General features: G+C 45.5%; 2 protein-coding genes and 1 pseudogene across 8 annotated transcripts in view; 1 reads left to right on the forward strand and 2 right to left on the reverse strand.

Annotated features, from left to right (window-relative positions):
* LOC147006319 (uncharacterized) overlaps positions 1 to 13603 on the reverse strand; it is a 38269-nt gene extending 24666 nt beyond the window's left edge. Inside the window, exons 1-2 of the mRNA XM_085869072.1 lie at positions 12979 to 13603; positions 563 to 748 (exon numbers count right to left, since the gene is read on the reverse strand). Of these exons, the coding sequence (XP_085725198.1) occupies positions 563 to 748; positions 12979 to 13048 (256 nt within the window). The 5' untranslated portion in view covers positions 13049 to 13603. The remainder of the gene's footprint in view (positions 1 to 562; positions 749 to 12978) is intronic.
* Positions 1 to 22527, forward strand: part of LOC147006320 (large ribosomal subunit protein P1-like) — a 36632-nt gene extending 14105 nt beyond the window's left edge. The window contains exons 1-6 of one of the 6 annotated variants that reach the window (XM_085869076.1): positions 9244 to 9562; positions 18670 to 18747; positions 20791 to 20867; positions 20969 to 21043; positions 21738 to 21849; positions 22155 to 22527. In XM_085869076.1, the coding sequence (XP_085725202.1) occupies positions 20793 to 20867; positions 20969 to 21043; positions 21738 to 21849; positions 22155 to 22225 (333 nt within the window). In that variant the 5' untranslated portion in view covers positions 9244 to 9562; positions 18670 to 18747; positions 20791 to 20792 and the 3' untranslated portion in view covers positions 22226 to 22527. Of the gene's footprint in view, positions 1 to 9243; positions 9563 to 9754; positions 9844 to 18301; positions 18323 to 18669; positions 18748 to 20384; positions 20491 to 20790; positions 20868 to 20968; positions 21044 to 21737; positions 21850 to 22154 lie in introns of those variants that run through there. The other 5 variants (XM_085869075.1, XM_085869077.1, XM_085869073.1 and 2 more) reach the window with 5 other exon arrangements.
* Positions 22349 to 26637, reverse strand: LOC147006322 (ornithine decarboxylase-like; annotated as a pseudogene). The gene is made up of 7 exons (XR_015054922.1): positions 25705 to 26637; positions 25478 to 25559; positions 25229 to 25312; positions 24119 to 24281; positions 23877 to 23986; positions 23580 to 23794; positions 22349 to 23409 (listed from the first exon to the last, which is right to left on the reverse strand). The product of XR_015054922.1 is annotated as an ornithine decarboxylase-like (transcript).
* Positions 26638 to 27465: the final 828 nt, after the last annotated feature.

A 27465-nucleotide genomic window follows, 5' to 3' on the forward strand; every position in this document is an offset into this window, starting at 1 on the left:
ACCTCGCTCCCCATTGGCCCGACAAAAAGTGGGCGTGAAGGCTTTTTGATCCACAAATTTGCATATATCGATCGCCCTGGGGGCGGGGCCACCCCGCCCCTCGCTCACCGATTGGACGGCAAAAAGTGGGCGTGTGTCGTTTTTGATCCGTTTTTGAAGCAGAAAATCCGTGATTTTGTACACGCTGTTCAACGTGCGCCCTACACGAGTCCAGCATCGGTGCCCATGAGTGGCGCGAGATGACGGTGATGCGATGGTGGCGAGTTGTGACGGTAAAGGTCGTGGCGGTTGTGGTGAAGCGGTGGTTGTGGTCGGTGGTTGATGTTGTGGTTGTGATCATGGCGGTTGGTCCAAAATAAAGATAGTAAAAGAAAAACGGCTATCCTGAAGAGTCGCAGCTCGTATAAATGACATGTATTCCCACTAGACAACGGGTTTGGGCCTAACTACACATGCACTTACCGAGATACCTCACCTAAGGGACCTGAATGGTGGTTTGCGAATCTGGTAACCACAACAATATGTTGATGTAAATTTGATGAAGTAGTAAACGCCTCGTTACATGCGGAACACTTGTAGAGTTTCTCGTTTCCTTGGATGTGCTTGATCACCTTCAAACAACTTTTGTGGTTGTTGGAAGAGACGCTGCTCGATTTGTCATTGTCCTGACAAGAAGGCATTTTCTGATTGAATTGATCTTCATCAAACTGGGCAGAGTTGGTAAAAGAAACGATTTTCATTTCTTCATCTGCAAAGACAATGAAACACAAAACTAACTGGAAAGCAACTAAAAATACATCATCAGAACCCCTCCCCACCCCACACCCGTCGACCCCATTTGACCCCGGTTTTTTTGTCTTGTACAAACTTTAGTAAATCCTGGGAGATTAAGGTTTTGTTCAAGTTGCATTGAAATTGTATGTGTAGTTTCAGAGCAGAAAGCAAATAGGAGGTTCCGTCGATATCGATTTTTTTGATACCGATATACCAGTGGGGTCAGACTGGTATATTGTTGTGGTGCCGGGTTCAGTAGCGAGGACGACTGCAAGATGGAGCAGTTGGGCCGTCTCCCACCGAACATCGGAATTGAGGGTCGTCACTCCGGATAACTCCAAAGTCGACGGGTCGCTTAATGGACTATGCACGCCAATATTTCGAACCTGCGGTTAGGGTCTTTTTGGCTGATTCCAATTTACCTAATTGGCCATGCGGTCCAGCTACCGGGGAAACAACACCCTCGGCCGGCTTTGTCCGAACCGAGTCGCTGTTCCCGACTCGGATCCGACGTAACCGAGCGGGAATTACCAAAGCCGTGCTGGCCCAAATGACAATTTACGGCACAATCAGCCTCCCTAATTCAAAAGCCCGAACCATACTGGGTCAATGAAAGAAAACACAGACAACGAACTGGAACATTTAACAGTTATTTATTTGCAATGTAAGAGGGAGGGCGACACAGAGCAGACTTAATCACGAATACAGATGCAGGCAAATGTACAATGGAATCACTGAAACGATTTCTATTTATCAGAATGGCCACAGAAAGACACACACACCCAAAAAGAAATGGACCTCGTGGGACTTTATTCGACCCTTCCGCTCGGGATGGAAGGTGAGCTGAGGGTCAGAGTCTGGTTGGGTGCGGTTTTACCGACTCGCCTTGTGGAGCTTGGAGTCAGTGGACGGGAACGGGGATCTCCAGCTCGAGCGCTCCAACACAACCCACCACGGTGGGACTCGAATCCACGACCCAGAATCCAACGAGCCCACGATCCTGGCTGCCACGAACGACGACTGACGACACGAGCACCACGAAACACCTCCGCCACGACCACCATCACCACGAGCACAAACACAACCTCTGACCACCAAGGAACCCCGAAAAAGACCGCCGCTGAGACAGCTCGCCACCCTTCTCGTCCCTCCCCCGGGCGGGTGGAGGGATCCGCTCTGAGGTAACTCGCCTCCGGATTGGTCGGAGGGCGTCGGGCGATCGGTGTCCTCCCCTCATTGGACGAGGCGAGCATTCCATCTGGCTGGGGCGGGGTCGGCTCTGAGGTGATCTCACCCCCGATTGGACGAGGGGAACATTCCATCTGGCTGGGGCGGGGTCGGCTCTGAGGTGATCTCACCCCCGCCTATGTCCGTGGCCTTGAACACGTGCGTAATGGCACTGAAGGAGTGGAGGGGGATTTAATGCAGAATACTAACTGGAAAGAAACTCCCAGCGCACACATGAATTCCCATTAGACATAGGGGAGAGATTCCAACGAGCCACATGTACTTAACGAAATAACTAAACTTTGGGTCAACTGTATGTGTGAAGGCGAATGGTTTCCAGATTCGTAACGGAATATTAATATTATTGAAACTAAAAAAAAATGAGCAACTAATTTTTTTTACGCAAGTTCCAAAAATACACAATGGATGAGTCGTCCATTATGCATTCATATGTGACGTACACATCATTGACACACGGTAACTTTTTAAAGTATTCCGACACAGAGCTTTCTTTTTTCCCCCATGAGAATGGTTATTTTACTTCCAACTTCAACTTGTATTAAAAATGGTTTTGTTTGAAGGTGAGATCAGTATTGGTAACCGACATAGGACGAAATCCATCGCCATCACCATACCAGTATGACTATCGCTGAACCGTGCACCGGTATCGCTTTCATACTGGAATCGCTTTTTTACCGTTATCACTTTCAAAGCGTTATTGCTTTCATACCGTTATCGCTTTCATACCGTTATCGCTTTCATACCGGTATCGCTTTCATACCGTTATCGTTTTCATACCGTTATCGCTTTCACACCGTTATCACTTTCATACCGTTATCGCTTTCAAACCATTATCGCTTTCAAACCATTATCGCTTTCATACCGGTATCGCTTTCATACCGTTATAGCTTTCATACCGGTATCGCTTTCATACCGGTATCTCCTTCAAACCATTATCGCTTTCATACCGGTATCGCTTTCATACCGGTATCGCTTTCAAACCATTATCGCTTTCATACCGGTATCGCTTTCATACCGTTATCGCTTTCAAACCATTATCGCTTTCATACCGGTATCACTTTCATACCGTTATCGCTTTCAAACCATTATCGCTTTCAAACCATTATCGCTTTCATACCGGTATCGCTTTCACACCGTTATCGCTTTCATACCGTTATCGCTTTCAAACCATTATCGCTTTCAAACCATTATCGCTTTCATACCGGTATCGCTTTCATACCGGTATCGCTTTCATACCGTTATAGCTTTCATACCGGTATCGCTTTCATACCGGTATCTCCTTCAAACCATTATCGCTTTCAAACCGTTTTTGCTTTCAAAGCGTTATCGCTTTCAAACCATTATCGCTTTCATACCGGTATCGCTTTCACACCGTTATCGCTTTCATACCGTTATCGCTTTCAAACCATTATCGCTTTCATACCGGTATCGCTTTCATACCGGTATCGCTTTCATACCGTTATCGCTTTCATACCGGTATCGCTTTCATACCGGTATCTCTTTCAATCCATTATCGCTTTCATACCGTTATCGCTTTCAAACCATTATCCCTTTCATACTGGTATCGCTTTCAAACCATTATCGCTTTCAAACCATTATCGCTTTCAAACCATTATCGCTTTCATCCCGTCATCGCTTTCAAACCATTATCGCTTTCATACCGTTATCGCTTTCATACCGTTATCGCTTTCATACCGTTATCGCTTTCATACCATTATCGCTTTCATACCGTTATCGTTTTCATACCGTTATCGCTTTCATAACATTATCGTTTTCAAACTATTATCGCTTTACTTCTGGTATCGCTTTCATACCGTTATCGCTTTCAAACCATTATCGCTTTCATCCCGTTATCGCTTTCAAACCATGATCGCTTTCATACCGTTATTGCTTTCAAACCATTATCGCTTTCATACCGTTATCGCTTTCAAACCATTATTGCTTTCATACCGGTATCGCTTTCATACCGGTATCGCTTTCAAACCATTATCACTTTCAAACCATTATCGCTTTCATACCATTATCGCTTTCAAACCATTATTGCTTTCATACCGGTGTCGCTTTCACACCGTTATCGCTTTCAAACCATTATCGCTTTCATACCGTTATCGCTTTCATTCCGTTATCACTTTCACACTGTTATCGCCTTCATACCGGGACAGATCACTGACTCGGCACAGGATTTTCAATGCATATCCGATTCATAAAAAAAATAATAACCAATTGGCAATTGCTTTCAACCCAGCCACGATTGCAAAGAAAAACACGATTGCTTGTACGAGTGCTCGGATGCTTAGGTTTAAAAGTTAAATCCTCCTGTACTTACTTCCTGTTACGTCTTGACCTCATAAGTTTCACGGTTCCTGGTCCATGTTTGGCCGAGACGCCGAATGCATCAAAGCTTTTAAAATCATGTACGCTATTTAAACATTTGTAAATACCTTTCTTTGATTTGTTGGTGATATACAGGGGTTTGTATCGATTTGTTTTCGGTATTCTGTGATTGACTATTTGTGTGATGGTGATGTGGATGCAAATTGCTCCAAAGTTAGCATAATGGGTTTAAGGATGATAAAAAGATATAAAAAATATTGCCAATTAAACTTGATAATTAATTTGAAAAAGTAAAAGTTTTCAGCAAATAGCACAATGTATTGTTATATCTCTTTTATGGGAAATTTATTCAAAGACAACATGATTATGACCTCGATGTGCTCGAACATGTATCAATTGTTGATATATACAAGTCTGAAGACGACGATGGTTCACGAGCGGTATTTGACGATGTAGATTGTATCAGAAGACAAGAATGAGACAATGTGATAATGTTTGACCAAGTTATAAAAATGATCAACATGATGTGGTACGAGTGACAGGTTATTAGCTGCAAAATGTCGAAAACCCGGTTTCGTTCAACAACTTAAAAAATTTGACCGTTGCATAACATTTCAAGGTCAAAAAATAATGTTGTGGACATTAAAATAAGGAAACAGGATACGTGCTATAGCTTATTGGAGTTGGTTCGTCGAAGAAGGTCGAAAACCCGGTTCAATTCCCACAACTTTGAAAATTTGACCTTAGTGAACTTTAAAGGTCAAAAGTCAAGGATTATGACCTTTGGTGCAAAACTTCCTCTGGAACATTCCAGGAACAATATAACGTCATGTAGGCTATAGGATTATCGCACTCCTCGGATTATCCATACTTTGATGAACTCAGCGTAAAAACAAAATTGAAGGGGGCGCCAGGGGCAAGGTATTCGAGATAGAGCAAAATGGTTTCAAGACTTTATGTGGGGAATGACCTCAAGATTATGCATAAAAAATATTGTCATCCGAGCTCTCAAAGTTTGGGCGGTCGTATGATTTTTAGGTCAAAATTCGAAATTTTCGAAGTTCATGACCTTGTGACCTTGACCTTGGGAAGAAAATGAAAAATCGAGCTCCGTGGGGCTATGCAGGTGCCATTGGGCTAAACAAATACCGAAACCCATGTCAGATTCGACAAACCCCTCGGAGAAGATGGATTTTTATGTCAAAATTTGCAATTTTCTAAGTTTGTGACCTTGTGACCTTGTCCTTGGGACGAAAATGAAAAATCGAGCTCCGTGGGGCTATGCAGGTGCCATTGGGCTAACCAAATACCGAAACCCATGTCAGATTCGACAAACCCCCAAGGAGAAGATGCGAATTGAAATCGGCTACCCCCTAAAACATGTTTTTTGGGCGTGGCTCCGTCCATAATGGGCGCTCCACGCCCGTTCTCAGGAAAACACAACAAGATCATGATATAAACCCCCCACCAAAATTTTATGAGGATCGGATCAAAACCCACGGAGCTATGCTCGGGACAGACAGACAGACAGACAGACAGACAGACAGACAGACATACAACAATAACGAATATCGTGGTCATTTATTTTTTTCGTGAAAATATTTTTTCGTGAACCAATCTATATATTAATACTGAAGGACCAATTTTGTGCTCCTCCCCGCGGTCGCGTCACGTTTTTCTCAGTACTGTGACCTGGACTGAAAGAAACTTCGTACCTGAAGAGTGCATCGCACAAAGTGGCAATAGTCAACTTTCAACTCTGAAGCAGAATAAACACTTTTCGTTTTACATTCGTTTACATGGCGACGTGTGACGTCACCGCTGAGAGGCGTCAGGACGTCATGACATCATCGGTCATTCGGTGACGTCATTACGTCTGTCGACGACAGACCGTTACCGCTGAGCGGTGTAATTACACTCCTCGAAAATAGCGTCTGCAATGTAAAACCCTCTTCTGCACATGCTGACGACCTCAGAATGCGAATTTCACACAAAAAATGGAACAAGAAACATTGTATTGTATCTATATATTAATACTGAAGGACCAATTTTGTGCTCCTCCTTGCAGTCGCGACAGGTTTTTCTCGGTACTGTGACCTGGACTGAAAGAAACTTCGTACCTGCAAGTTTGCATCGCACATCGTGGCAATCGTCAACCTTCAACTCTGAAGCAGAATAAACACTTTTCGTTGAGACGGGGGCGAGGAGTGAAGAGGCGGGGGCGGGGAGTGAAGAGACGGGGGCAGGGAGTGAAGAGGCGGGGGCAAGGTAAGCAAATTTTTGGGCGGGGCAAGCAAATTGAAAGCGGGAGACGCGGGCGGGGCGGAATGGGGTGGGGGATGAGTGTGCGGGGGCTGGGGTGAATTAGGCGGGGTTGAGTGTGAGGGGGTGGACAGGGGCGGGGGCAAGTGGGGCGGGGAATCAAGAGACGGGTGGTGGGGTAATTAATTTTTTGGGCGGGGGTAACCAAATTGAAGGCAGTGGGGGGGGGGAATGGGGCAGGGGCGGGGAATGAGTAGGCGGAGGCAGGCACGCCCTGTCCAGTCCATGTCCCTCGAGTGTGGGTGAGCTGGTGAGGGTGGTTGAATGAACGGAATCCGTATGTGACGGGGTTTTGGCTAGTATATATAAATATACAAGCCGGTAGGCAGACATGGGTAGTCGGCCGTTGCTAGGCAACGGAGGGTCAACGGTACTTTCTCACACATAACTTGGACATATCATGAACCTACCATACCAGTTTCATGTATATCTGACTCAATCTCTGAGATATAACGAACTTCGTTTTTATCTTGCCAAAACGAAGTTTTTGCAAGATATGTTAGTCAGCTTGCATGTTTTTTTTTTTTGTTTTTTTGTCTGTAATCACGTATAAAAAATTCTGCAGAGCACAGTTATCATTGGAAATTTTTGTAACTTTGCATATCAGAGGCCTATAGAGGTCCCTTTCAGTGCACAAAATTTTGAAGGTCAAGGTCAAAGGTCAAGGTCACTTTGTCGCAAATCAGGGGAGTCGACGAAACCCTTATTTTTTTAGTAATTTTGATCGGATCGTCTTCAAACTTCATGGGAATATAGTTCATGGTCTGGCGCTCAGCTGATTAATTTCTGGTGGCGATTGGCCTTGACCTTCATGTTTTGTTTTGTTTTTGTCTGTAATCACGTATAAATCACTCTGCAGAGCACAGTTATCATTGGAAATTTTTGTAACTTCGCATATCAGAGGCCTATAGAGGTCCCTTTCAGCGCATAAAATTTTGAAGGTCAAGGTCAAAGGTCAAGGTCACTTTGTCGCAAATCAGGGGAGTCGACGAAACCCTTATTTTTTGTGTAATTTTGATCGGATCGTCTTCAAACTTCATGGGAATATAGTTCATGGTCTGGCGCTCAGCTGATTAATTTTTGGTGGCGATTGGCCTTGACCTTCATGGTTAGTGCTTGAGGTCAAACATATTTGACCCCAAGGTCAAATTTTCAAGTTTTAAGAACCATATCGTGAAGTACCTCAAATTGAACACCTCGATGAGTGCTTTCTAGATATGTCAAGCTTGAGACATGATGACGTCATTTCGTGATGTTATGAGGCAAAAGCATATTTTTCATGGTTACTCTGTAGAACGATTCTCATCGGAATCTCTCGTAGGCAGATATTCCTCAAGGAGTCGCTCCTGGTGGATAGTAGCTCTGTTCACCTCAGTGTGACCTTAAAGAAGTCACACGTGGTCACCTTTTGGCAAGATTCGGGTCACCATGCGGGTGACATTGGTTTATTTTATTGTTTTCGACCAGGGTTCATTCAAAGTCTATCTTCTCCGACAGTTTTCATAGGATCCGGCTGGAAATTTTTGACAATATGGCTGAATGTACTGCCTACAGTCGCTCGTGGTCCGATTTTTGATTTTCGAAAATCTTTTTTTTTTTGATTTTTCAAAAATTTCAAAGTCCCGTTGCTAGGCAACGGTGGTGTCCATAGCAACGGTTCTCATTTGCACACAACTCGGTCATGGTATGAACCTACCAACCAAGTTTCATCAAAATCGCCATTGTATTAACGGAGCACTGGATCGAACAGAGGGCAGACAAACATATCGATGGAAAAAGTGATAATAAGGGTAGAACAAATTTCAAAATTTTTGTTTTTTGAAAAAAAAAAATTTCGACTGGATGGACTTCCCAACAGACAAACATATCGATGGAAAAAGTGATAAGGGTAGAACAAATTTCAAAATTAAAAAAAAAATAATTTCGACTGGATTGACGACCCAAAAAAATAAATATATAGATGGATGGAAGATATATCAAAAAAAAATGTTTTTAATCGAAAAAAAAAAAATCGAATTTGTTTTTTTCGACTCCATCGACTACCCAATATATGTATACATGTATTTACATTTTAAACGACCGTATAACTCTTGACTGTAATGGAAAGTTATCAGTCAGATAAGTAAAAACAAGCCCTCTTCCCAAAAACAGATTGGCCTTCCAAATAATCTTTAATCTTTATTCAGTAGAAAATAATCATCTATAATTCTATGGAGCTTGTTAAGGGATTCTGATTAAAAAAAAATTACATATTGATGCCTGAAAATCTGGCTGGAAGCAGGAGTCTGGCTTCAATGAAATGCTTGTCTAAGTGATATCCAGATGCCTTTTCAAACTTTGATCAACTTCAGATTGTAAAATCGTTTCCCAGCTCTTTCAATTCAGGCGGACCTCCTGACCTCTGGATAACCACGACCAAGGGGCCATGTGTGATCTACTCCAACACCCAAGGGCTGCAGTCTTGGCACCATTCTGTCTTCAGGATGATGAGACATTCTCTTCAGCTTACCAGCACCAACCAGACATTGTTATCATCTTACCCCCCCCCACTCTCCTTTTACCCCTCCATATTATATAAGAACTCAAGAGTCCATGTGCTGCAGAATCAGAGGAACACTGTTACTTTTTGAATCCTCTCTGAATTCTCCATATCGACATGTTTGTGTTTGTCTGTTTTTAATAAATGACTCAAATGTACAGGAGAGGAATTGAGAATTATTTGACATTGCATAGGAGGAAGTGACCAGAAACTATTTGAAAATCAAGAAAAGTTAATGGTTGCCAAGGTTACCGGCTCGACCCACGAAGATATCTCCTCACTGAATGTTTCTTTGAATTCCCGTTTCTAACAATAATACACACTCCAAGTATTTCCTCCTTTGAGGTGAGACATCTCCGATCAAAAAACAAATCACGATGTTAACTTGGTTCTTTTAAAACTACGTGATGTATGTATATTTGGAGGTGTATATTTAGTGACGTTAGCTAAGATGGTAACCTTTTTTTCTACAACCTCGTTTTTCACCCTTCAGAGTTATATCCTCAGATGATTAGTAAAATTACCTTCAAATCGATGTGTGGATTGTGTTTGTACTATTTTTGCTTTTCGAATGATTCGCACATTTGAGAGGTCATGTGACTCCTTCGCTGATCTTACCGAACACGGTAACGTCTTAATTTACAGTTATTTTTCATATTTGACGATCAGAGGTAAACACATCACAAAATCTTTCGGTATCTGGGTTGAAATACGAAAGAAAATGGACTTTTTTATGAAACGTTTTGAATGCATGTGGATCTAACCTTGTGGAGATGGCAATGGGTGGCAGCTCGTGTGTTTATAATGTATGAATTGTGAGAAAAATGATTGTTTAAACCCCTTATTTAGGTGAACCGTGGTAAACAATGTGATCCTTTAAAGTTTTATGATTAACCTTGGGAGCTCAGAGGAGTAGGGTCACAAACAAACAAATATTTCGCTTCTATAAATATGGATATGTCACCTCTGTGCTCAGTTTTTTTTTTCTTTCCCCACAATGGTCATTGTATCGACCAACATTGCTCGGGGACACCGCAGCCCCCTTGGACAGGCCAACACCTTTTCGCCCATGTCCTGCATCCTGCTTCTTGATGGTGTCATGCACAGTCACGGAGGGGTTTCTCTACGGAGTTAGTGTCCTCCAACCGCTCGTGACAGTTGGTGCAACCCAGTGGACTTCCTACACCTATACCCCAACAAGTCAATGGCACACGTGGCAGGGTAGCGCCCAACAGTAATGGGACAGGTGGCAGGATGGGCCAGGAGGGCTGCAAGTTTGTCACGACCCGTGAGTCCGTTGGGGCTCCGCCAACATCCCGAGGTGGTTTGCCATGTCAAAAACTCAGGTTCGCAGGCCGCAAATGTCCCTCTGAAGAACGATCAAATGGTCTGTGAAAAGGCACGTTGGGATCCTCAACCACCACAGTGTAAGTGTTGTTGTGGTGGAGTGGGGTGTGGGGCAGACTCGTCGTAATGCAAAGCAGAATGAGTAAACAAACCGTCTGACAAATTGGCTTTGATGAACTCAACGGTTCTTCGGACATAAACGGTGTATTTGTGGGATCGGCAGTGACGTCACACTGCATCACCTTATTGCGTCACTTCCTGATTCCTCTGGTGGAACCATGTGGGGTGAAATTGTGTGAACAACACATTTGTGTCCACAGAGTGGATTGGGATTTGGTGATTAATGGTGAATAACATACCTCCACCAGGATGAACAGTTTACGGTTTGGATCCCACCGATAGGCCGGATCTGCTGACCTGAACCAAAATTTAATTGGCTTGTTATTGTCATCTGACCAACTCATCCACAACTGTTTTTTCAGGGTTCTAAAGGGTTAACGGGGTCTACGGAGTCTGCAGGGTCCTAGGCTTCGAAAGTGTCTTTGGGTCGAAGGTCTGTTAGGCTGTAAAGGGTCTTCAAAGTTATTTGGGACATTGTGGGTTGAAAGGGCTAGAGGGATCTTCAGGGTCTTAAAGGGTCTTCGGGTTCTAAGTTATCTTAAAGGGTCTTCGGGTTTCAAAGTCTAAGGGGTGTTACGGTTTTTAAATGGACTTAGGGTTATAAAGGGTATAAAGGGTCTTTGGGGTGTCAAAGGGTGTTAAGGTTTGAAAGGCTATAAAGGGTTTTCGGAATTATGTGCTTTTGGGATATTTGGACCTTTCATGCTCTTTCGAGTCATCCTGGTCTTAATGGGTCTTATAAAGAGTGTGATGGGTTTTAGGGGTCTTATAGAATCTTGGGGTACTTAAGGATCCAATGTAATTCATACACATACGTTCTGTGTGGACAAACAAACAACCAGACAGAAAAACAAACAAGAACTAGTGGTGCCAGGCACAACAAATCCCGCCCTTTTCAGGCATAAAGTCTTCGGACCTCACCGATCTTCACAAATATGCATTTTTTACGATAGGAATGGGTAGGATTATAAGTGACAAATAGAATAAGGTTGACTATAAGCTTAGTTTGAAGTAAATCAGATCATTTTTGACGAAGTTATGAGCGAAAAACGATTTTAATCTTTTTGTGACCTTGACCTTGACCTTTGATCCAATTGGACCCAAAAGTTAATGGGGTCGTCCAAGGTTCATTGCCCACCTTTGGATTAAATTTGATAGTGTTTGCTGAAGCGGTTTTGCCGTAAAGTTGCCAACAGACAGACAGACAGACAGACAAACAAACAAACAGACAAACAAACCGGACGATTACAATATCCCGCTCCCTCCCTCCGGAGGGCGGGATAATAAGACGTAGGGCAGAGCACGATACTTGGAAAATCCGCCCACTCTCCAAAGGTTGCCATGGATACATCAAATTGTCCATTTCATGAAGATTAAAATTGACAATCTCAATCAAAGTTCAGGTCAATAGGACGAAAATTGATTATTTTTCAGATTGAAATAGATGATTTTAGAAGTTTGAACCCCGTTGAACTTTGACCTGTTGACCTCAAAAATAGTTCCCCAATTCAGTGACGCAATATGCAAATCTTGTTAAAATATCAAGTCAATCGGATGAAAAATGACGATTTTAGAAACTTGACCTCAAGATGGCCTTTGACCTCAAAATCAATTTGGTTCTCAGATGAGACTACCTCAACAACTTGGTAAAGTTCCATGAGGATCAGTTTAGAATTGTGACCTGTTGGAGATTAACAATCAAACAGACAGAATGATCAAAATATTTAAAATCACTCACAGAGCGACACCTGGCAAAACTCGGGAGAGAACATACCTGTCCGCCAGGTGGAACAGGTTACATTTTGTCTGCCACTGATCGGACGGATCTGTATCCGGACTTGAACCAGAATCGAATCGTCTTGTTATTGTCACCGAACCAACTCATCCACCGAATCTTCAACATAACTCATCCACAACTTATTGAAATATCATGATGTTCATCGTTTTTGGTCCTCGTTTCTCGATGGTGAAGAATTACTGACGGTGTTAAAAACATTCCCGGATCCGGATCAGATCTTCACCCAAATCGAATCGGTTCGTCCTTGTCACACACCGAACCTGTTCACCAAACTCCGTCCGAATCCGTCCACAACTTCTTAACATATCCTGTTCACAGATAAACAAACATGGATGAAAACATAACGTCCGTCCAACCTGGGGGTGGAGGGAACAACGATGTGCGAAGAGGAGGGAGAAGCACGGATTTCCCCGACACGGTGATGACGTCATACCGCCGGTGATATCCCGTCCCCAGCTCACCAACCTCCCCCCCTCCCGGATCCCTCTCCACTAACCGGGCCGACTTTGCTGATCCTGACAGTCGAGGAATTGTGCTGCGGTCAGTAACGTGTCCATGATGTACATCGCGGGTTATTCAAATGGAGGATCCCGGATCTCAGGGGTTCCCCGTGTCCCCCTCCACTCCATCACAGCTCCTTCCAAGGACCGATTTCCTTTGATCTGCGATGGACTCGCTTCCTGAGCCTCGACCTCCCCAAACGAACTGCGTACTCACTCATCCCTCCCCTCCTCGAGTGCGGAACGGGGCCTAAACCCCGTTATTTGGTCTCAGGGAAACGAACCTCCCAACATTCCGTTCTCTCGTCCCCATTCCCCTCCTGTGAGGGTTCGTCACGATCAGGGGACACACAGAGGAAGGTGAAGCACAAAAATTTACCGGCGCAAAATGGCGGAAGAGGTGAGTGTGACTTGGATCACGTGGTGATAAAACAGCGGGCGAGTCAGAAAATCCGGACTGGTTGTTTGGATTCGGAGCGACTTTTATCCGAAATCTCTTTTCCCAGACGAACATTAAAATAATTAATGAATTCAACTGAACGGGAAAACTCGTCTGGGTGAGTTTTTCTACCACAACGGGAAAAGGGGGTAAAAGTACCCGTTCCACAGAACTCCCATTCACCCAACACACCCATCCCCCATAACTCCCATCACCCCCACACAACCATCCCCCAGAACTCCCATTCACCCCACACACCCATCCCCCATAACTCCCATCACCCCCACACAACCATCCCCCAGAACTCCCATCACCCCCACACACCCCTCCCCAGACCCACATCACCCCTACACACCCATCTCCCAGAACTCCCATCACCCCCACACACTCTCCCCCAGACCCACCATCACCCCATTAACCCCTCCCCCAAACCCACCATCACTCCCACACACCCCTCCCCCAGACCCACCATCACCCCTACACACCCCTCCCCCAGACCCACCATCACCCCTACACACCCCTCCCCCATCACCCCCATTCTCGAGTACCTTTATAGAGAGTAGCGACACCAAAGGATTTACGCCATTTTGAGTCCATTCAGTGCGGTGTGAGTGCGGAGCCGCCGTATGGCGCTCGTGCATTGAACCGTGTATTCCATGATGTTCTCCGTGTAAGAGAGATGGGAATTGGCTTTTCCATGTTGATAATGAACAAATTATGTGAAGATGACAAGATAGAAGATTTATGACAACCAAGAGCCATGTATCATAAAGAAGAAATTCACAGAGCTGGTTGTGATTTAACAGTCACAGACATTTCGAACCATGACAAAGAAGGGATGAACGAGACAAGTCCACGTGATGCTTATTTCAGCCTCATTTTAACTTCAGGGAGGCGAGAGCGACACTCGAACTCCCACCTCCCTGTTTATACGTGTACATGTACAACACAATGTTAACACTTATCTTTGTATTTCTGCAGTTGTTTGACCTTGTTCATCGTGTGTGGGTTTATATTTGTGTTTGTTTAATTTTCATATTTCAATTATTAATCCAAACTTTGCTGCATGTTTCTGATCATATATTAAACCCACCAAAAATAGATTAGCCCACCCCACCCGGACCCCTCATTCCCTCTCTCTCTCTCTCTCTCTCTCTCTCTCTCTCTCTCTCTCTCTCTCTCTCTCTCTCTCTCTCTCTCTCTCTCTCTCTCTCTCTCTCTCTCTCTCTCTCTCTCTCTCTCTCTCTCTCTCTCTCTCTCTCTCTCTCTCTCTCTCTCTCACACACACACACACACACACACACACACACACACACACACACACACACACACACACACACACCTCTAATACATATACAAATTACATATTTACAATTACACACACATATACATACACACACACACGTACATACACACACACATACATACACACATGTACTAATGGACACATATACAAATTATAAATTGAAAATCACACACACAAACACAAGTTAATGTCCTCACACATTCAAATCAACAGAGACAAATACATACATTCAATGCATGCCCCTCCCCCCTCTTTCTCAGTTGTGGAATACAACTGGTATAACTGGCATGAATTGGTTTCTGGCAAATTCTTTCTGAAGCATCACTGAAAATTTGAATGACAATAATCATATCTTCCACGTGAAAGTACAAAAAATAAAACTTATTTTATTATTCGTTTTACGAACGTCTCAGAGACCATTGTGAAAGGCTTTGAACTCGTTTACGATTAATACTCAAACCGTGAACCTGTAACCTTCCACTTTTATAGCAAATTACATAATTTTGTTTAAAACAAAGCCTGTCATTCACTCGTTAAAGTACTAACTACCACAGGCAGGAAGGTAAATGCAGTCCCGACCATTCTACACTCTGAAGTTAGATGGGCTCCCTCTCGGGATACTAAACAGGTCGACACCTGTTTAGTATCCCGAGATCTGGTAGTCTACACCCACACCAATAGATTTTAAATATTTGGTATAACCTACTCTTAAAAGCTAGGGTTAGGGTTTAGGGTTAGGGTTAGATTTAGGTTTAGGGTCAGGTTTAGGGTTAGGGTTAGGGTTAGTGTTGACCCTAACCCTGCCTTTGAAGAGTGGGCCGTGTTAGCCCGTGGGCCGAGTTAGCCCGTGGGCCGAGTTAGCCCGTGGTCCGTGTTAGCCCGTGGGCCGAGTTAGCCCGTGGGCCGAGTTAGCCCGGATCCGTTCTCCATTCATTCGTCTTTGTTTTGACTTTAGTTTGACTTTGACTTTGAGTCTGAGTCTGACTTTGGAGACGTGATCTAGACCCTATATTAATTGATCGAGCTCGAAGACTCAAACTTAATTTTAAATAAAGATGCCTTCCCCTTCAAGTGCTAATTAATCCACGAGCAATGGATAACAAGCCTGGAAAGCCAAAGCAAAGGCCAGTCTCACTCGCAACACACAAGTACACGCATATGGGACCATGACCACCATCACACTGACCTGGCAGAGAACTGACCAAGAAGTTGCTTTCCATCCAACACGACCGACTCTGTTCTCCCAGATTTTCCGTCTTTTAGCATCTGATGGAAATCTATACATCTTGAATCCCTTCTCCGTTCTATTTGTACACCCAAAGGCGGAACAACCTGTCATTTTGTAGTAAAATCGATGTAAAACACGAATGGGAACGCTGCGTACAGCGGGGACGTTAAAACGCGCCCGGTATGCGTCCGATCCTGTCCGCGATGGACTCAAAATGGCTCCACGCAATCACGTGACTCGATTTCTCCGGACCCGCGATGTCGCCACTCTCTCTCTACAAAGGGACTCTGGTTCATGTGGAGCCGCGAGGCCGTCGGTGTGACCGGGACGGTCTCCGTTATTATCCACACGCAAGCGGGTACTCGTTAACGATGGTTAACGTGACCAGTAGATCTCTCTCCGTTTTTATCCACACACAAGCGGGTACTCGTTAACGATGGTTAACGTGACCAGTAGATCTCTCTCCGTTTTTATCCACACACAAGCGGGTACTCGTTAACGATGGTTAACGTGACCAGTAGATCTCTCTCCGTTTTTATCCACACACAAGCGGGTACTCGTTAACGATGGTTAACGTGACCAGTAGATCTCTCTCCGTTTTTATCCACACACAAGCGGGTACTCGTTAACGATGGTAAACGTGACCAGAAGATCTCTCTCCGTTTTTATCCACACACAAGCGGGTACTCGTTAATGGTGGTTAACGTCACCAGTTTATCTCTCTCCGTAACTCATTGTAAGACTTCATGTGGTCACAAAGATTGGAATGTGTTTTGTTCTCGTTTTCATGTGAATACCTTGAACGTCACGAACATTCGTGTCATTTCCTCGTCCCCTTACCCCCCCCTCCAATACAAATTGGTGAACTCTCCTCACTTCTACCCCTTCCCCCACCTCCTAATACATCTTAGTGAACTCTCCTTATTTATATCCCCTACCTCCCCCAATACAGATTGGTGAACTCTCCTCACTTCTACCCCTTCCCCCACCCCCTAATACATCTAAGTGAACTCTCCTTATTTATACCCCCTACCCCCCCCCCCAATACAGATTGGTGAACTCTCCTCACTTCTACCCCTTCCCCCACCTCCTAATACATCTTGGTGAACTCTCCTCATTTATACCCCTACCCCCCAATACAGATTGGTGAACTCCCCTCACTTCTACCCCTTCCCCCACCTCCGAATACATCTTGGTGAACTCTCCTTATTTATACCCCTACCCCCCCCCCAATACAGATTGGTGAACTCCCCTCACTTCTACCCCTTCCCCCATCCCCTAATACATCTTGGTGAACTCTCCTTATTTATACCCCCTACCCCCCAATACAGATTGGTGAACTCCCCTCACTTCTACCCCTTCCCCCACCTCCGAATACATCTTGGTGAACTCTCCTTATTTATACCCCCTACCCCCCCCCCAATACAGATTGGTGAACTCCCCTCACTTCTACCCCTTCCCCCACCTCCGAATACATCTTGGTGAACTCTTCTTCTTTATACCTCCTACCCCCCCCCCCCCCCCCCGATACAAATCAGTAAATCCTCCTCACTTCCACCCCTACCCCCTTCATTCAGGTGGATGAACTCTCATTTGTGAGATTGATATGTTGATATAATTGTATAATTCATATAATATAATGATATAATTGTATAATCAATGTCATATATTGATTTAATTGTATAATTCATGTAATATAATAATATAATTGTATAACAAATGTAATATAATGATATAATTGTATAATTCATGTAATATAATGATATAATAGAGATTGATATTATAAAATCAATTGATATCAACATCAGAACGCGAGGGCGGGGCCAGGGCGGGAACGAATGAGCGACATGAGAACGCGGAGGGCGGGGTCACGTGAGCCCGAAGAAGGGCGAAGGTGAATTGGTTTTTTTTGAAGTTTTGAAGAGCGAAGTTTTGTGGTGAGTTGTGTGGTAAGTTATGTGGTGAGTTGTATGGTGAGTTTTGTGGTGAGTTGTGTGGTAAGTTATGTGGTGAGTTGTATGGTGAGTTTTGTGGTGTTTTGTGGTGAGTTTTGTGGTGAGTTGTGTGGTGAGTTATGTGGTGAGTTGTATGGTGAGTTTTGTGGTGTTTTGTGGTGAGATTTGTGGTAAGTTATGTGGTGAGTTGTATGGTGAGTTTTGTGGTGTTTTGTGGTGAGTTTTGTGGTGAGTTGTGTGGTGAGTTATGTGGTGAGTTGTGTGGTGAGTTTTGTGGTGAGTTGTTCACGTCCTCACCGAAGGCTCCACGAGAGACGTTTACGATGGAATCGGCACGAAAATCCGGAGACCTCGTCCAGACAGTTCCTGGGATGTCCCTGTGAAGATGGTGGTGCTGAGAGGGCTCGTTATGGTCAGACTCGTCCGAAACCGATGTCTGTGTGTCTGTCTCCATGTTCTCCGTCCTCACCCTCCCCAGTAAACTCAGATAAAATGATCGATAAAATTAATGTGGTTTTAATGTAGCGAAGTCACGATGGGTTAAATGTCCTCATGTATCAAATATCGATTCTGTGTGACGGTGAAGAGACGCTACAAACCGCCATTTTATTTTCACCATCTCCCTTCCCACCATTTTATTTTCACCATCTCCTTTCCCACCATTTTATTTTCACCATCTCCCTTCCCTCCATTTCATCCCATGTTTGTGGTTGTTCTGTTTGGTGTGATGAACTGGTCCCTTCCTTCCTTCTGTTGCAGAGAATATCAACAAGCTCAAGAAACTGCAGTACTTGAACTTAGCTCTAAACAACATTGAACGGATAGAGAACTTACAAGGTAGTGTACAAGACCAATAAGTGTAACACAGGGAAGGTTGGATTACTGTTTCGTCCACATTCATTTTTATTCACCCCTTTAGTCCACATGTTTTATATATTTATATATATTTATATATATATATATATATATATATATATATATATATATATATATATATATATATATATATTGTTGCGAATTCGCGCCCGCCGGCGTGCGATCGGCCACTCGACTCGAATGGCAGCCGCCTCGCCCACTGGAACGGACAATTCTGTCGTGACCCTCTCGGAACAACGCCGGGAGCTAGTCACGGGTGGGGGTTTAACCCCACCACGACCGTGCCAATTGCCCACCCGCGCAGGATAGGGTTGCTCGCCAAATTCGATCTACCTAAGTACCTGCGCGAATGGTCGACCGGGCGATCGCACCTCGCCGCAGGTCGACTCCGGACACGGGCCGCATGGGCGGCCCGTTCCGTGCTATCGGGATAACCGAGCGGTGTTATCGCCGACCTGGACGGTTCAGATTAATTACCGGGCGTATTAAGCCCCACAACGAACCCTTTACGTGAAGCAGGATGGAGGGTCAATAAAGAAAAGACGAAGCAAAACGTGAAAACAGTTCACACAATGCATTTATTACGCGACACACGGAAAGCACACATATACAGCCAAACAGTCAAAATGCACATATAGCAGTTAAAACAAAAGAAACAATGACGCAGAGTTACAACGAAATACGCGTACACACGGCAACACTGATACAGTTCTACTTTACAGACAGCGCCAACACACATTTACTCAAAAGCAAAGGAAAGAAGCCACCCTCATATACAAGGGGCAGACGGGCCTGTAGGCCAATATGCGCGTGTGACCTGAAGGAGCGGCTAGGTCCGCGAGACCGGGTGGGTCCCACCCGCGTCCTCGTGACGCGTTGGCGGACGAGCCACAGATGTGGCCGCGTGGCTGTGCCCCGACTCCGTGCTCCTTGGTGGGTTTCGTTGGCACGACGTTTTGAGTGGGGTGGGAACGGGGCCCCCTTGTTGCACTATCTCAGCGCGGGGGAACGGGGGAATTGTTGATGCCCTGGGGGAGGAGAATGGCTGGCTGGCTTGGGTCCCGCGACAAGCGATCTCACACTGCGACCTCGTCGCCGACCACCGTCCATCTCGCCTCGGACCCGAGCTCCTTTGCCTCTTCCCGCAACTCTCCTCAGCCGACTGCAGAACCCAACTCGATGCCTTCGCCACCTGACTCCACTTTCTGCCACACCGATGACTCGACTCACTCTGCCCTGCCGACACACACTGCTACTGCCACACACTTCTACTGCCATACTCTGCTACTGCCACACTCTGCAACTGCCACACTCTGCTACTGCCACACTCTGCTACTGCCACACACTGCTACTGCCACACTTTGCTACTGCCACACTCTGCTGCTGCCACACTCTACAACTGCCACACTCTGCTACGATTCACCTTGCGCTCGCCGTTTTATAGGCCGGCAGGAGAAAACAATATGCAAATTTCCGGATCAGGATGACCTCGGGGGCAGAGCAACGCTCGCCAATTGGACGGGGGAAAAGTGGGCGTGAACCTCCCCTGATCCTAGAATTTGCATATCTCGATTTCACACAGACGCGCCTGGAGGCGGGGCCAAGCTGCTCCGCGCTTGCTAATTGGACGGATCAGAAGTGGGCGTGTCGCGTTCTTGATCCGAATTCTCCCTGGGAAAGGCCGCTATTTGCACTCGCGGCTCGGTGCGTATCGGTGCTCGGCTCGCACAGTCACTGTGGCAACAAGGATTCTTCTTCCCAGGATAACATCTTCTTCACGAAAATGTTTGATGTTTTTTTGTTGTTGGTTTTTTTCAGCTGATTCAATTTCATGAAGATTTTCTTCCTTCATCTCAATTTTACTCCATTTATTTCGTCCTTCGAACACCCTTCCGAACTCCTCCCCCCCCCACCGCAACCCCTTTCATTCTTACACCTTCCCCACTCCCAACACATGCCCATTTTGCCCTTCCCCACCATATTTACATCCTCTCACACCGGCAGCCATGGAGTGCAGCACGGCCGAACTCGCTTGCATCTACAGCGCGCTCATCCTGTACGATGACGACGTGTCCATCACGGTGAGTGTCGCGGCGTGCGAGTTCAGCCGCTTTTGAGTGTGCGAGCATGACTGCGTCACGATGGCGGGTGTGTGTGTGTGTGTTTGTGCGTCTTGGTGCAGGAGGACAAGCTGGTCGCGCTCATTAAAGCCGCGGGAGTGCAGGTGGAACCCTTCTGGACTTCTCGTTATGCCAAGGTGAGGTCGATGCGTCACAGTGGGGGGAGGGGGGTTCCCCACGAGGGAATTCCTCCTCCTCCCCAGAGTAGACCCTACATTTACAGTAGACCCAGAGTAGACATTTATTTCAGATGACGTTTTACCGATCATTGGATGATTCCAAACCAACGTGGAAATGTCCTCATCCACAACGTCCGTTCTTGAGCTAATAATACGCAGGATCTTATTTTACGCTGAATGCGCTCTTAGATACCTCTGGACCCTTCAGGCCAAGGGCTCACGAAAGAATGGGTCCATAGGGTCCACCCAAACAAGCATTGAAACTTCAAGTGCACATTGGAGCCACGATGGGGGCCCCCAACCAAAATTGGGCTGGCACAGTTAAGAGCAAGCTCCATACCATGAATATCCCATCACAAATTGTCGACGAGAACATTCAACAAACCGTCGCCCTGACGACTCTATCGTACAAAAGACTTGGCCAACCTGTTCGTGAACGATTTGGCCAAAATATTCCCCGAGTTAACCCCATGAGAACAGAATTGTGGCTTTTTAAAAGATGAGCTGGAGACCATCCGGCTCATCACACCAAACAGGCAGGAACCGCCACCAGTGACCAACAACTTTATCAATGACAATGCTTTGGTTAGGCCAAATACGCCTGCCGGGATGTCCACGGGTCAACTCAAATGCATTGTCCACCTGCTCACAGGCATTGGCGAACGTTAACCTCGGTGCGTTGATTATAACCAATGTGGCGGGTGGAACGGCTGCTCCTCCGGCCCCCTCCACAGAGACAGCACCCGCAGCAACTGAAGCTCCAGGTACAGGACGTACACCTGCACTTTTTACCCTCAGGGACACGGAGAAACCCTTGTTTACATGTATTGCATAGCTGAGGGACATTTAAGAGATAATGAACAAACAGTTTGAATCTTCGGACATACCAAGTCAAGTCTGGACCGATCGGAAGTTTATAATCAGAAGTTCATGGAAGATGTTTAACAAAAAAGGACGAGGAGAATGGACAAAACATGGGATTTGAACCTGGTGATCCCACAGAGAGCTGGAGGTTCAGATGGGAATCACCAAATTTTAAAATGTCATCAACGGGCTTCTCTCCCAACAGCAGAGGTGAAGAAGGAGGTCGATGAATCCTCGGAATCGGACGAGGACATGGGCTTCGGCCTGTACGACTGACCAGGCGATCCCCTGCCAGATCTACGGTCGACGCCAAGATCGGCAGTCGCACCGCACACCTGTTGCGAAGTTCAAACCCACGTCTTTGCACGAGGCGTCCCAAACAAAGGAGTGAACACAACGTTGAAGGTGAAATTTTATTATTTTGCCCAACAGCTGATTGCAAAATGACAACCATGTGGAGAGTCTGTGCACGAGGTGGCGCCGCATTCCCGCCAAAGTGAATCTTGCAGGAAACGAGTTCTACACTCAAAGCCTTCCGTGATTGCATGACGAGGAAATAAATATCACATGAATAAGTCTCCAATTTGTACTTCATTTGCTGGTCCCACATGATGGGGTTGGGGGGGCGGGGGGCGGGGAAGGAAGTGATAAGTGATTGGGGAAAGTAGGAAAAGGAGAGTGAAAAGGTGGGGAAGATTTCACAAGTGATGCCAAGATAGAAAAAGTTATAAATAAGGAAATGATTTTGGGAACAAGAAGTGCGCACACCACCATTGACTGGGGACAGCATGGAGCATTGTATGCTTATATGAGAAGTCATGATTCAGCTTCTCGGCAGTTGGAATATATTCACTCATCCACTTTGTGAGTCTTAAACTTCACACTAACCCTTTGCCCTCATTCCAACCCCCTGCTCCCCCAGCAAAAACTCTTCTTAATCCCCACCCTACCTTTCAGCAAAAGGGCACACCAACCTAGCCAGCAACCCTTCCCCTCAGCACAATGACACCGACCTAGCCCTCCCCACAACAGAATGGCACACCAACATAGCCCCATAATCACAATGGTACACCATCCTAGCCCCACAACAATGGCACACCAACCAAGGTACACCCTCTAGCCCTCAACACAAGGGCTGACCAACCCAGCCCCACCCCGACCATCAGCACAACGACACACCAACCTCACCCCCACACCAACCTTGCAAACCCACACCAAAGCACAATGTCACGCCAACCTAGCCCCAACCCCCACCCCATCCCCTTAAAAACCTCCATTCCCCCCACCCCCGGTTCAGTCTCCTTTCAACTTGGCATTTCATCCACCCTGCTCCTCTGTTCACACCTCCACACTGGTTGGGGTCAGGATGACCTTTGGGCCAGCATCACCACCCACAACCAAAGCCCATGAAAGTGTTGGTCACTGGGCTGAATGTGGCACAAAGGTCCATCATTACGAGCCTGCAACAGTGAAAAAATAAAGTCAAAGCAAATCCGTTCCACCCACACATTTCACAGTACCGCACATGGATCAGAAGGCCATCCACACTTAGAAACATGCACCTGCCTCCCCACCACACCCAATACCCCAAAAGGCGGAAGAAAAATCTAAATTTGAGGAAGGCACGCACCAGTCTGAGTGAGTGATGATGCAGTGCACCGGTGAGCGAGGAAAGCCGTTGAAGGTGGATGCTGCCGCCAGGGTGTAAGCACCCATGTCAGGGAAGATGAGCCAGTCACCGACGTCGAGCTCTGGCAGTTGGCATTGGTTCAACACGCAGTCAAGCCCATCACAGGTGGGTCCCCAAAGGCTGCTGGTAAACACCGGCTCGTCGTCACTCACCTCCTGGAAAGGAATTGGAATGAGGTTATCCACACCGTCGAACAAACGGACAGAGCACCATATCTGATTGAATTGCTGATTGTACCTTGTACACCACTGGTGAGACCCGAGCATGGTCAAAGAGCAGACAGTTGAACGAGCTGTAAACACCATCATTCAGGTAGTACATGAATGAAGGCTCTTCATCTCCATTTGCTAAAAGGTTTGGAAAATGTTTTTTTTTTTTTAAATAAAAGACAACAGAACGCAAAGGTGAGCACAGGATCTCACAATGACAACACAATTCAAAGGAATGGAACAGTGGTGCACACAGACTGGAAGCCTCACCGTCTGCAGGCTTTCCGTCCACTCCCACTGCACGTTTAGCGATGACGTTGACCGCGAGGGTGAAGGCCGAAGTCACGTAGAAACGGCCAGGCTCAGCGATGATGCGCAAACCCAGGTCAGCCGGAAAGTCATGCTCCAGGCCAGTGTTCACAACAGATGCAATCTAACCACAGCAACAATGGTATCAACGTGAGAAGATCGAGGGAGATCATTTTGGATGACCTTGACCTTTGACCGAATCTTCTTCACATACCGCACACATCCGTGCAAATATGCCGTGTAAGCTTCAGTCGGATACGTTGAAACATTACCGAGGTTTGGTGATAAATTCCCCATTCCAAATGGGGGTCAAAATGGGGAAACCACTGAAATGCCTGGAACGATCACCGATTTTGGGGAACCAGAGCTGATGCAATATGCAAATTGTATTCAAATTATGAGGATGAGAGTTGACGATTTTGTGACCTTTTTACATCAAAAACAAGCTTCGAGCTTACAATTGGTGAACCAAAATGTCAGTGGTTCAAATGTCAAGTCAACTGGATGAAATTTGAGGATTTTGTACCCGAAAAGAAAACAAGGACAAATGTGTCCAAGAGCCACGTCCTAAAGGTTTTGTCTTCACCAGAAGAACAAGAAGAGGAAGAAGAATTAAAAAAAAAAAAACTTAAAAAAAAACAACAACAACTTCCGATATTTCGTCACGTCCGTCATGGACGATCTTCGTTCATGACGAGAAAAATCGTGTATTTACGAAATTACAATATATTAAATGGAATAATCTTTAAATAGTAACGTGAACTTTTCGAAACTAACAAGCAAATGTCCGAATATATTTAAAAGTTCATGATAGACGCTCTCAAAAGGCACCGTCAATGCGAGGATGTGTACATGTGTTTAGTATTTGAGGAGATCCGGATCCTGCATATAAAAGAGCCGAGTCCGAATAGAAAGGTTTTGTCTTCACAAGAAGAAGAAGAAGAAGAAAACAACACCGAGCTCTCTTAGAACAGCGTTCGCTACGCGAGACACGATGCTAAAAACCAAAAAAAAACACATGGGCTTCCAGCTTTTGACATTTTTACATTTGAAGCAGCAAGATTCCCTCACCTCTTCAAAGGTAACCTCGCTATTCAGGCAACCCGGAAACCCACCACCAATGTCAAGCACACTAAGATGGTAACCGAACTCCTCCTGTGGGAGAGAAAAAAAAGGAAGACGTTTAAATTGTCTTCGCCCGTTCATACGCCAAACAAGCACTTCAAACTCTCATCACAAACACGGATCAGTAAAATGCATTCGAAGGAGCGATCGGTCGATTAAATTTACAACATCCCGGCCCTCTCCGACCCAACTCACGGCCATGTCAAACACACAGCGAGCATCTGCCATGGCCTGCGTGTAGGTGTTCGCATCAGTGCAGCCACTGCCAACATGGAAGCTGAAAAAACGAAGAAATGCACAGGATAATTAAAATACAATTACCACCAGCAATGATAAAAAAACAACCTGTTTTCACAATGGTATTCTTATGACTGCAGGTAAATCACCAGCTCTGTTTGCCCCGTGCTTACGGCCTCTCGCACCTCTGGTGGTGGTGAACTCGTTTCATATCTCCTGGGAGCTTGACCGCAAAGCTTAAAATTGGCTTTCAAACAATCGTATCGCCTACGTTAACCTGTCCGATCTGCAATGTTGAGCGTTCCATCGATGAGCTTTGGTTGTGAGCTCAATGCGTGTGTGCCAAGTGACCCAATCATCAGGATTGAGCTCGTAACGAACGACAGACATTTCAAGGAGTCTCCACATTTGCAGGATATACATAAATCAATATACATATAAACACCCCCCCCCGAGAATCCTCCACAGGGAGTGCATCCAAAACCAGAATCTTGATGTGGCAGATAGATCCACCAGAAGGTACGCACTCACTTGAGGGGTCAGACATTGCCTGGTCATGCAAATGATCAAGCTGCTTTAACATGTCCATGGCACATACGTTAGATATAGAAGGCCTTGGTTGTACCATGTGGTCGACAATTTGGAGCTGCCTGACACCCAAGACAAATGACAGCCACCAGTGCTTCATTGTCTGTTACAATCGTCCACAGAAACAGAGTTATTTATTTATTTTAACCGTCCAGGGTTAAGTGCGGCACCATCAACACCAGCAATTCAAATCATTTTGGTGTGAGAAATATCAACTGGAGGTGATGGCATGGTTCATGAAACTTTTTTTATCGATACAAAATCGACCTCCCCTCCCCTTCCCGCTGCATGAGTGGGACTATTCGACAGTGAAAGAATTCCTCCAAAACAAGAACATGAAATTACAAGAAAGGAGACGAAAAAAAAAAAGGAGGAGGCAGAGACGGTTTGAGGCCTACCGGTTCCACTCGGTGTTCGATCGTTTTTTTTTGTTTGTTTTTTCTCCCCATTACCTTCAATTTCTATCCTCCCCATTACCTTCAATTTTCATCCTCCCCACTTTCCAAACATCCCCCATTCTCCCAACTAATCTCTTTCTTATCTCAAAAAAAAATAAAAATAAAAAAATAAAAAATATACCCAACAACAACAACAACAACACGCTCACCTTCTCCCGATTCTGCTACTTCTTCTTCCTCTTAACTTTCTCCTCGTCTTCCTCGATTTCTTTTTTTTTTTACACTTCCATGACCTAATCTGTTGAACTCTCTCATACATTAATATTAACAACAAAAACGATCTTATAATGCTTCATCTTCCTCTCTCACACATGTGGTACTCTTTACTGTTTCACAATGCACTTCTCTTCTGCTATTTTAACAGACTGCTCTCATTTCGACCTCTCCTTCATTCCTTGCCTAAAAAATCCAACTATTACAGCGCTTCTTCTCTCCATGCTCTGAATTCGCCTTCATTGCATCCATCAAGAATTGTGTTAAATCGCATCTCTGACCTAAAACTTTTAAAAACCACAGTTTGCCATGGATGCTCGCTTTCCATCAACCATTCTTTTTTTCCAACTTCAGTTCCAACTCACCCTCCTCACCCGTCACTCTCAAAGCAACCATCCCACTCTTCTCTCTCCAAGCCTCCCTCTCACCTCTTTCAAAAATTCCCCCCTCACCTTTCTCCCACCTTTCATCCCCTCACTCTTCCTTCTCTAAGTTCCCCCCCCTCTCATCCACCAACCTGCCTCCCTCCACTGCCCTCTCACCTCCATCTCTTCACTCCACCTCCTCAAATCCTCAACTGCCATCTTCCTTGTCTCTTGCCCCCCCTCTCTCCCAGCACCACAGAGCCTTTTCTCCTCCTCATTCGGCCCCCTCCCCTCGCTATTCTGCAATACCCCACACTCCTTC

The sequence above is a fragment of the Eptatretus burgeri genome, unplaced genomic scaffold (assembly GCF_056783735.1).
Source record: "Eptatretus burgeri isolate ZD-2024b unplaced genomic scaffold, Ebu_testis_v1 Ebu_testis_scaffold_3190, whole genome shotgun sequence".
Taxonomy (NCBI): Eukaryota; Metazoa; Chordata; class Myxini; order Myxiniformes; family Myxinidae; genus Eptatretus; species Eptatretus burgeri.